This window comes from Brienomyrus brachyistius, chromosome 17, assembly GCF_023856365.1.
Source record: "Brienomyrus brachyistius isolate T26 chromosome 17, BBRACH_0.4, whole genome shotgun sequence".
In the NCBI taxonomy this organism is placed as follows: Eukaryota; Metazoa; Chordata; class Actinopteri; order Osteoglossiformes; family Mormyridae; genus Brienomyrus; species Brienomyrus brachyistius.
The window spans coordinates 8861240-8872259 of record NC_064549.1 but is presented as its reverse complement, the minus strand read 5'-3'; the positions used below and the strand labels follow the sequence as shown (position 1 = coordinate 8872259).

Sequence of the window (11020 nt, the reverse complement as noted above, 5' to 3'; positions counted from 1 at the left end):
TTTAGTCAGTAAGAGTGTGATACAGGCTTGAAGCCATTTTTACAGAAGGACACCCTCATTGTAAGTTTATCCTTCTTCAAAGAGGCCAAAATGATGACAAACACTCTTATGGAAACTTGAGATACCACAGAAGCTTATGAGAAGCTGAGGTTCTGCACCACAGGCATTACGCACAGAACACCTCGGACCAGCTCTGAATTGGCCTAGATTTTGTGCATTTGCATGACACATACTGGAAAATTATTCATGTAAACAGTTTAAAAATTGGGGGCTTTCTGGCAACAATTTTGGGCTTTTTAGCATTTCGAAAACGAATGTAGGAGATGATAGTTAGTTCTTCCAGAGTTACTAACTCGCTAACCCACTCCATGAAAGCACATCAGATATCTTAATATTGTACTTCTTACAGTCTGTTAAAAATGGCTTCAAACACTGCCCCTTGATTCATCTGAAAAAAGTTCCTGAAAGTGCATATAACTTTAAAGTGTTAACCTAAAAATAAACTGCACACAAATATCTGGATATAACTTGACAATTGTTGATTTTTATGTGTGAAACATTTTGATAAAGCACAGCCCATGTGACTGCTCTCTTATAAAATGACTTCTTTTTTTTTTACATTTTCAAAATTTGAAATAAGTTTTATATTCAGTCCAAATATATACAACAAAAAAAAACCATTTCAAAATACTTTACCGTTTTATTGGTCATTGACAATTCAACAATTGCACGTGTGACATGAAATGTCTATTCTAGAAGGGTATAGTGCAAAGAGAACATCGAAAAAGTCTGTGTCAGCAGGCAAAAAGACCGGGGCCCCCGAGGAGACCCTACAGGGTTAAACAAACAAAGTCCAACTATATAAATGAATTGTGCCATTTCACACATGGATCAAATCAAATTAAGATTTCATATTAGCCTTGATGTGATTTGTTGTGTACATTTCATATTAGCCTTGACGCTATTTGTTGTCTCTGGGCATTATGGGGGCATGACGACTTTGAGCGAGTGGTCCAGGGCCGTGGCCGTTAGCCCCCAGACCCGGTGCTTCCCATTGCGGAACACGGGAAGGGTGTAGCCGTACCGCTCGCCCTTCCGGAAGTGCGTGTAGCCACGATTCTCCTGACTGCACAGGTGGGAAAGTGAGATGGTGAAGATCTCATCCACCTAGGAGGAGTAGAACACAGCAGCTTAGAGGTTATGCAATAAGATGGAAATAGCCGGACTTTGCAATACACAGGAGAAAAAATAACGCAACAGTTTCTATCATGCATAAATATTAAATTAATCTGACTATCATTACCTCAGCAGGATTTGGATGGAAGTTTAATGCCTCCAGGGGGCCCAGATTTGCTATTACAGGGGCAATAATCATTCCTGACTGAAAAAAAAGAAAATCAAGCAGTGGTAGCATTTTACTTGTGGGGGCACAAATAATGCAGCAGTAATGCACTCTTACTTAATGTATTAATTAACCAGAAACTAAGTGATGGTTACAGGTTGAGTTCATGTTGGTTCATCATTAATCATAACGGTTCATGTATTTCATGCAGTTACTATGTTTGCTCATGATTTGTACTTGAGTAGCAACTAAGTTATTTGTTTAAGCAATTAATACTTGAGGACATTCAAACATTTTCAGGGTGTGACACGTACTGAAACCTTGGAAGTGAATCGGATGTCTGAACAGGATTGTTAGATGACAAACAAACGATACACATCTCTAATTCTAAAATATTATGTTGCCTCCTTTTCAAATGCAGGTATTTACCATGCCACACCCATTTTAATTTGTATATAATGTGAAATGCAAATCCATACACTCAATTCCGGTCGTTCTTTAGAATTTAGTGATCGGTTGTCCTTGTTGACACACCACAGCACACAGTGTACAACAATGAAATGTGTTCTCTGCATTTAACCCATATGTGACATCGTGACATAGCAGGGAGGCAGCTAATTCAGCGCCTGTGGAGCAGTGCTTGGGGGCAGGACCTTGCTCAGGGTACCTCAGTGGTGCCTTGCTGGTCAGGGATTCGAACCTGCAATTTTTTGATTACAAGTGTGCATCCCTAACCATTAAGCCACTACTGCCTTTAGACGATTCTACGAGGTGAAACAGACAAACTAAAACTCATCCCAATGCAGCCTACAACTGTGTGAACCAGTACTTATGGGTTGAAGCGAGTTACAAAGTTTTGAATGGGGCACGAATGTCCTCACCCAGTCCCTAAGTGGCTTGAGCACGCCCCACACGCTGCCCACTGCCACAGTGATGCCCAGCTCTTCACGAGCCTCCCGCAGTGCCGTGTCGACCACATCTCTGTCCGAAGGGTCCCGCTTCCCCCCTGCAAAGCTGAGCAGGCCATCCACATTTAACCTCAATTTAAGGTGACTAAACATACCCAACCTTTGAAGGCAACACCAAACCAGTAAAGTCTAGACTGATGTCAATAAGCACTTTGCATCTAAAGGTGTATGGAACAGCACAATTTAATGCAGAAAATATATATAAAACTAACAAACAACAAAAGGAAAACGCAATGAACTCTATCTCATTGAGCCCAGGGTAGTTTACCTGACATCCCCTTTGTGCCTCCCCTTGAGAGTGCTGGACCTGAGGGTGAACAGGAAGGCTGGTTCGCCTTCCACCAGGCATAGGGAGACCAGCACTGCCGCCCAGATCCCAGGACTGTCCTTTTCGTACAAGGCCCCATTGGGCTCTAGTGCACGGCGACACCGTGCTTCATTCTTTACAGACAGGCATTCTCTAAGGCTTGCCTGCCTGGGATCGGTCCTTACTGGAACAGCAGCACTGTGGTGTAGGAAGCGGCTCTGGGCCCACAAGCCACTGAAGGGAGTCTGACCATCACTGTGAGGCCTGACCTTTGATGGGGAAAGAGTCCAGCTTGAACAAGTGTTCTTGTTAAACAAACCCTGTTGCCCATTCTCATTACCACAGGTAATACTATATGCACTTTCCACATTTGTGGTTGGGTTCTGGCTGTCTTCCCCCTGGCATTTACAGAACTGGTTTTTATTAAGACTCGACTGTCTGCATTTCTTTGTATCTTTCCCAGTAAGACGTTCAAAGAGCGGCTGTGTCCAAGAATGCAGGGAAGGAAGGAAGCTTACAATTCCTGTGCTAAGCTGCCCTCTGACCCCAAACTGTCTGTCTAAGAAGGTATCTTTTCGATTCGGTCTTTGAAATGGTACCTTTTGGTAAAGTTTCTCAAAAACTACAGCAACACCTCTCCTGAATGTGAAATGATTTAGGCTATGAAAGGAAAACCAGCAGAGACCTTGTCTGCATGGCACAGAGAGTCCTTGCTGGTGGATGGGTAATTCTGCCGCCCTTTTTCCCTTTTCTCTGATGTGGAGCGGACTGGAGGAGAAGGAGCATCCCACACTGGAAAACTTCCCTGTTCTTATCCAGCCCTGCTTCAGAAGCAGGAGTTCAGACAGGATTCCGCTGAAGAGCGGCAGCGATCTTTGTGACTTATGGCAGAATGTCGGCGTCTGCAAGAATGGATACCTAAACATCTTGAAATGGCTGTTATTTTAAATTTGGCTTTAAGTACAAGCTCTTAATGTGGAAATGTGTCACTATTCAAATGCACCCATCCATCCATCCATCCATCTTCCAAGCACTTATCTTGGGGTTGCGGGGGGGTGGGAGACCTGAAGCGTATCTCAGACAGCCTGGGTACACACTGGATGGGATGCCAGTCCACAACAGGGCACCGTTCAAATAAACGAAAAAAAATGAAGTACGTTTTAGTTATTGTATACATATGTTGACAAAGATTAAAGCTGTATGATTAAGGCTGAATTTACGAAAATGTATATCACCTTAATCATTGTAGCCACAAAAATAAGAAACAAAAAATATGAAAAAGTTGCTGATCTAGGCTGACATCTACAGCAGAGCTACCAAAATCAAACTCTTATATTCACCATGAAAAAACTTACTCTTTCCAACAGCAGAAACCAATGCTGGTTAATATCAATCGTATTAATCAATCATTGACTATGATCGACAAATGAAAAACCCATCAATTAGTGTTGCTATGATACTGAGGGTAATAGCTAGCGTCTATCCAGAATTTTCTACGCTAATTTGCCCGAATGTCGCCTTTAAAATACAGGACTTCAACCCAGTTATGTTGAGAATTTATAACCGAACACAGTTTAACAATCGATACGCAGGTAGTGATTATACCCGAGGTAATTAGACTAAAGGTGATAGACCCATATAAGCGTGACGAAATGTCCAAAGTTTCGAGAATCCACAAATGTTAAGGTAAGTCTGTTGACTTATCAGCAGCATAATGAGCCACGTTTAATTCTGTCATTTGCCCTAACGCACTATACAAGTGCAACGTGCTGCTCCTTTTCATCTAGTTAATGTCATTTGACCTTGAACTAGCAAGTAACCTAAATTATAAATGAAATTATAAGTGATCTTTATGGTACCGTCCCCTATAAATCTAGAGAATCAAATTCCTGCTAAAAACAATGTAGCCCCATTGAGAACTGCATGAGAACAAGCAGTGCCAGCAGCTCGTTTTTGTGTCCCGGTTCAGCCATAAATTAGACCTTTGATTAAGCAGAAATTCAGGACGTTTTCACTAGAAAAAACTTGGAGAATGCAGGCCTGATCCGCAGGGGCTTCATTCCACGTTCTTTCTTACTTGAGTACATATTGAAAAATTATTGTTCAAAATGACAGCTGAATCCGATATGCAAATCAAATCCAAATAATGTTTTAACTGCAAGAAGTGGTGCTCACCTTTAAAATATAAAGTACAATTAGATACAAGTTCACGGCGGTACCTCTTCAGCTGTCACAATCTATTATGGCGGAAGAAAGACTCCGTTTGGGTTTAATGCGTCATTTTTTAAAGTGACAGGCTCGAATTAATGTAGCTTATAAAAATGTTTTTGCAGGTTTTACATAAGCGATAAATATCGCCGCAGCTGTTATTTTGCCATTTTCGGCGGCTGCTTTGTAGTTTTCTTGTTGACTTCCGTGTTTTCATCCGGGTCTATCGTTTTATTCATATACAGCGATGAGGACTGAATACAAGAATCATTTATATATGAAAATAATCTGACTGCGTATATCAAGCAATAATGTCTTACTGTCCTTGAAGTGAGATTACTTTTATTTTTTTTCCCAAAATATGTTTCATCTGCTTGTTATTAAGAAAATGTGCATAGGGAGTAGTTTCAGATCGGTACAAAATATTCCAATACAACTTTAGTTGATGTAACCATTGATGTACAGTACTGTACAAAGGTCTTTGACTTGAAAGGAAAATGTTTTAAAGCTGTTTTATCTAGGTTGAGAGTGTATATTCAGAAAAAAGTAAAACAATTTTAACAATAAAATACATGCAAGTGAACAATAACACAATATAATTTAAGAAGAATTTCTTCTGTTACTGACACATCTTATTGAATATCTAGCTGAACGATGATTCACTTAAAGTAATTTATTAAATTAAATTATTAACTAGATGAGGTCCTGGTTATCCAGACATGATGTGCTTGTGGACAAGCAAATACAGGGTTGTAAGTCATCCAGTTTACATTTCTTAAGGAAGTAACTGTGAGCAAGACCTTAAATGGAATTTTTCACCAAAGACTTAGTATTCTTAATAATCACCACATAATAGCGGATTTTATTTCTATGTTGTGGCAAAGTGTGAACAAGTCTCTGATAATACGAAGATTTTATAATCAAAATGCATTAATCAAAAATGAATTTCTGTTTGTTGTTGTGGTGGGTAGCTAATGAAGTTTGTTGCTACAGCACCACAGAAAATGGTACGTGAGGAACGCAGGTTAAATTTTCTACAGTGTGTGGGTGGACTACAGCGTTTAGTGAAAGGAAATACTAGCCTGAACTTCAGGTTGTGGTTTGCTTACTGAAAAATGTGTGCTATGTATTTTATTTTAACTCTAATTCATACATACGACATGCAACCACTTTTTGTGTGTTGCTGTATCTTGGGGCCTGTGATGTGTCCGCTGCTGTTCTCTCTTGTGATTGGTCATGCCTACACTAACTGGTCTAGCAGGATGGTCCTCTGTAACCCCTTTCCCTGAATTTCTATGCTATGAAATCAGCTTGGGTAGAAGGTTCCAGGCTGCTTAACACGGGACCAATAAGAATGCAGATGATCCAGAAGACCGGCTTCTCTTCCAGCCTGAGGCAGTTTCCGTTTGCTTAGAAGTTCTGGGCCTGGGATTCTTCCTGCTTACTTCTTTGCTCTCAGGCTGTGTTCCTCATCCTCAGACAATTTCGCCTTATTTTACTCAGATTTTTCACTAGGATTATTTTTTTTTCCCTCCCAGTTTACCCCTCCCTCTTTCTCATGGCATCTTCATGGTGTTCAGAGCTGGAATTTACCTGCTCCGTCTGTCTGGAGACACTGCACGAACCTGCGACTCTTCCTTGCGGACATACCTACTGCTTGCCATGCATCCAAAGCCACTGGGACAGAGGGGAGGCAAAGAAAGTCTACAGCTGTCCCCAGTGCCGGCAGACATTTAGCCCACGGCCCAGGCTGGCCAAGAACACCTTACTGGTGGAAGCCATGGAGAAGCTGAAGATGAGGGTGCGGGAGGTAAGCCCTGCACCTGTTTGTTCGGCCGTACCATCGCTGCCCTGTGCTCCGCTGGGTGAGGAGATGAACGAGGGCCCAGGTGAGAGAAGTCTGTACCCAAAGCTCCCAGGGAACCCAAGGCTCTGTCCTGATCACCAGCGCCCATTGGACCTGTTCTGTCGCAGTGACCAGCAGTGCATCTGCAACATGTGCAAGAATCATGGCCATAAGGGCCACTGCGTTGTCAGACCTGAAGAGGAGAAAAAGGAGAAGGAGGTACGACTTCATCAACATTATAGTCCCACTAACATTGTGTATTAATATTTCACATGGCTGCAGTCTGGTTGGTTTGAGGTGATGACAATCATCCCTGTGGTCTGTCTGTAAAGCGGGAGATAGCTAAGATGCTGGCAGACACGCAAGGAAAGATCCAGAAGAGGGAAATAGACCTACAATGTCTACCACAGACGGCTAGAATCTACAAGGTATGTGAACATCCTCCACCCCCTGTACCCACATGGGCCATATACTGTAATTTGAAAGCAAATCTGTTGCTAGGGGTAGGTGCAGAAAATTTTCATGGGGCAGGTAGTTAGGTGGGGTGGTGGGGGGAGGTTCACCTTTGCTAAAATTTTCCATGGCTGTGGGGAGTGGGGGTGTCCCCCTTGGTTGCCAAAAACAAATATGGTGACCTTATATGATTGAAAAGGGGCAGATACTCAGACACCCCCAGTTAAGTGCAGACACACACACACACACACACACACACACACACACACACTGGATAAACATATCCTTATGGGGAACGCTCATTCACTTCTATGGAAAAAATGCAAACGCTAACTATGACAACCTTAACCCCTACCATGCCATAACCATGCCCTTATGTAACCAAGCAAAATACAAGAGTTTTTTAAAAACTTTTTTTAACATTTTTAACTTTTTTATAGCAGTCACGGATTTTTATAAAATAGTTTTCCCATATGAGGACCAGGAAATTGTTTTGGGGACTTTGTGTCCCCATAAGGTAAGGTATACCCGGTCACACACACACTCACACACACTCACACTCACACATGCACATGTACCTGATGGCAGGAATGTTGTGAGGTAGCTTGTTTTCAAGATGGTTTGTCTAAAACTAATGCTGCATGTAATTTTTAATTTTATTTTAGTTTGCTCTTTATCACCCTCTCTCATTGTAAATATGCTTGTTTCAGGATTTTTCCCAAGCTCTACAGCGGGAAAGTGGTCAGATCTTTGCGGAGCTGGTGCTCAATGTGGAACAGATGAGTACTCAAGTGAATGAGCTACTTTGTTCCCATGAGAGCGCAGCCAGCACTTCTTGTGAGGGGCAGATCCAACGCTTGGAGCAGGAAGTGGCACAGCTGCGCAGGAGGGATGAAGAACTGCACAGGCTGATGCGCATCCAGGACAGTGTGTGTTTCCTAAAGGTACCTGGACACTCTCAGATGGGTCATCATAGTTTGGCTTTTATTGGGTCATGACAAGAGAGATATATTTATTCTTTACTGTAGTTATTTAATCCCTAACTCTAATTATATTAGATACTTCTGTGAAACTCAGTTAATTCAATGCAGGGTTCCCCAATTCCGTTCCTGTACAGCAAGTCTGCAACACAGTTTCCAGATTTCTCTGCTCAAACACATCTTAATTAGCTAAATGCCATGTTTAGTGGGTGTATTTGAGCAGGGAAATCTGGAAATTGTGTTGCAGACTTTCCATCCAGGCATGGAATTTGGGGAAGCCTGATTTATTGCTTTCAGGTGGAGTAAATGGTTTTTCTTGTGAAGAACCTGGGAATCCTAAGTATCTCTAAATACTTTTGTGGTCATATGTAAAGAAACACTCACTAACGTGATGATCTGGAAGTGGGCTGCCATAGCTGCAAAGTCAATGTAAAGTTTTGTGTGAATATCTTCTGTGCCTCTCCAGAGCTTCCAGATGTTGGAAGCTCCTTTCCAGGATGATGGAGATATGAAGGTTGGTGCAAACTCAGAGGATGCCCTCCTGGGCATAAAGGGCGTCCTGGCAGAGCTGAGGGAGAAGCTGCAGGAGCTTTTAAAAGCCAGTATGGCGAGGATGTTCCAGGCATGTAAGTCTGCTTAATGCTCTCTGCTCCAGGAAAACAAAACCGTGTCTTTGCTTCTCTTTCTGGAGGGAGGGCTGTTCCGCTCTTGTGATCTTTGAGTCAGTCTCGAGTTTAGATAACAAAAAAAAAATCGCATTATGTAAATGTCAGGGGCGGCATGGTGGTGCAGTGGTTAGCACTGTTGCCTTACACCTCTGGGACTCCGGTTTCCCCCCACAGTCCAAAAACATGCTGAGGCTAATTGGAGTTGCTAAATTGCCTATAGGTGTGCGTGTGTGAGTGAATGGTGTGTGAGTGTGCCCTGTGATGGGCTGGCCCCCCATCCTGGGTTGTTCCCTGCCTTGTGCCCATTGCCTCCGGGATAGGCTCCGGACCCCCCGCGACTCAGTAGGATAAGCGGTTTGGACAATGGATGGATGGATGTAAATGTCGTCTTTATAAGGTCTGTTATTATCAGTGTGTTCGAAGTGGCTGGAATTTGCAACATGGACATTTTGTTTTTCACAGTGAGCGATGCAGGGCCTCTGCCTCCTGTGTCCAGCGATGCTGGTGCTGAGGGAGCTCAAAATGAAGTGAGGCGACTATTCCAAACGACAGGTGAACACTATCGCAAGCAACATGTGCATCAAAATCCAGTAATATTGCAGGGGAAGCTGTATGATGTTCAGAGATGGATAGTTCAGGTGCAGAAAGTAAAAATCCAGACCAAGATTTTGTTTCAACCAACCAGTTGAGTACTCTGTGACTCTTTATGCTCAACTGGTTAGTTGAAACAAAATCTTGGTCTGGATTTTTACTTTCTGGATCTGAACTATCCACCTCTGACGAGGGTATACCAAGGGTATTGTCCTGTCTGCTATCATTCTGAAATGTATAACATTACACAGTTATTTCAGATTATAAAGCCTTCAGATGCAATACTATTTCAAATTTATTTTTCAGTAGGTGAAGCCTCAGCCAGCAGCAGTCCACCAGCCCTTGAGCCCAAGTCAAGAGATGAACTTCTAAAATGTGAGTTTTTAATGCTAAATGATTAGCTTATGTAATTCATTCCAAGCCGCCCCCATAAAGATAAAAATCCACTGTCACAAAAATCTGATTCTCATTCATGTCTTCATCCCAGAAAGAGGAAAATTTTTGTAGACCTTCTAGCAGAAGATGTAAGGCTTAAACTGCATTGATGCTCAATGTCGATATTTGCTTAAGATTATTCGTTTAATATGTCAAAATTCCCTCTATCCCAACAGATCGCTATGAGCCAACCCTGGATCCCAACACCGCCTACCGCCACATCCGCGTCTCCGAGAAAGACAGAAAGGCAACACTGCGGGCTGAGAGCCAAGCCCACCCAGAGCACCCTGACCGCTTCCAATACTGGCGGCAGATTTTATGTCGGGAGCCACTGGCTGGGAGCCCCTACTATTGGGAGGTAGAGTGGAATGGTCAGAAAGTCACTATTGGAGTCACCTACAAGGAACTGGGCAGGAAGGGGTCGGATGATGGTTGCAGGCTGGGTCATAACAACCAGTCATGGGGTCTATACTGGTCTGGGACTGGATTCTCGGTGTGGCACTCTGGGAAGGAGACTGCAGTCACTGGTCCCAAGGCCCGGCGCATTGGGGTCTATGTAGACCAACAAATGGGGATCTTGGCATTCTATGGAGTCTTTAACAACGAGGTCCAGCTCCTACATGGGCTCCAGGCTTCTTTCTCTGGCCCATTATACCCTGGGTTTAGGTTCTGGTCTGGAGCAGGTTCTAGTGTAACTCTGTGTGAACTTGACTGAGTATGATAAGAAATGGTTCACTTATGGTGATGGTAAGGATTATTGGCAGATGTAAGTTGCGTTGCTTTGTGAACTGAATGTTTGTCATTTTAGGCCAGCTGTTCTCAAACAGGTCCTCATCCCCTCCCCATAAGTCCACATATTTGTTCATATCAGCTGCAGCTCAAACCCAGGTAATGAAAGGTAACCATAAAGCCACTTGACCACTTAGAAATATATGTGTAAGTCAGTGTTTCCCAACCTGGTCCTCGGGGGACCTGCAGCCAGTCCATGTATTTGCCAGGAGCGAAAACGTGGACCGTATGTAGGTCCCCAAGGACCGGGATGGATAATACTGGTGTAAGTTGTAACAAAATGTGATGGATATTTAAAGTTCACTATGCATGTATCATTGTTATAAACTGGGTGACAAATAAATTCATTAGGGTTTGGCACATCAGAAAACCGCAAGTGTCGATTTGATTTAGTTCGTATTTAAAAGATTGTGGTTGCGGATGTTTTTGAGAT

At 42.9% G+C, this 11020-nt stretch overlaps 2 protein-coding genes across 7 annotated transcripts; one reads left to right on the top strand and one right to left on the bottom strand.

Annotated features, from left to right (window-relative positions):
- Positions 1 to 680: 680 nt before the first annotated feature.
- nudt8 (nudix (nucleoside diphosphate linked moiety X)-type motif 8) lies at positions 681 to 5035 on the bottom strand. 4 transcript variants are annotated; one of them, XM_048981064.1, is made up of 5 exons: positions 4793 to 5035; positions 2579 to 3713; positions 2224 to 2356; positions 1304 to 1381; positions 681 to 1167 (listed from the first exon to the last, which is right to left on the bottom strand). In XM_048981064.1, exons 2-5 carry the CDS (start codon positions 3541 to 3543, stop codon positions 982 to 984), a joined length of 1362 nt encoding a protein of 453 aa, XP_048837021.1. In that variant the 5' UTR covers positions 3544 to 3713; positions 4793 to 5035; the 3' UTR covers positions 681 to 981. The 4 variants fall into 4 exon arrangements, with proteins under 4 accessions (XP_048837021.1, XP_048837022.1, XP_048837020.1 ...); XM_048981065.1 differs by lacking the exon at positions 4793 to 5035 and adding an exon at positions 3853 to 4145; XM_048981063.1 differs by lacking the exon at positions 4793 to 5035 and having other exon boundaries at positions 2579 to 4145.
- Positions 4147 to 10957, top strand: ftr86 (finTRIM family, member 86). Of its 3 annotated transcripts, XM_048981060.1 has the most exons (9): positions 4147 to 4303; positions 6364 to 6635; positions 6774 to 6890; positions 7004 to 7099; positions 7835 to 8068; positions 8571 to 8730; positions 9235 to 9324; positions 9670 to 9738; positions 9975 to 10957. In XM_048981060.1, the coding sequence occupies exons 2-9, from the start codon at positions 6384 to 6386 to the stop codon at positions 10511 to 10513; spliced, it is 1557 nt and encodes a 518-aa protein (XP_048837017.1). In that variant the 5' UTR covers positions 4147 to 4303; positions 6364 to 6383; the 3' UTR covers positions 10514 to 10957. The 3 variants fall into 3 exon arrangements, with proteins under 3 accessions (XP_048837017.1, XP_048837015.1, XP_048837014.1); XM_048981058.1 differs by having other exon boundaries at positions 6364 to 6890; positions 9673 to 9738; XM_048981057.1 differs by having other exon boundaries at positions 6364 to 6890.
- Positions 10958 to 11020: the final 63 nt, after the last annotated feature.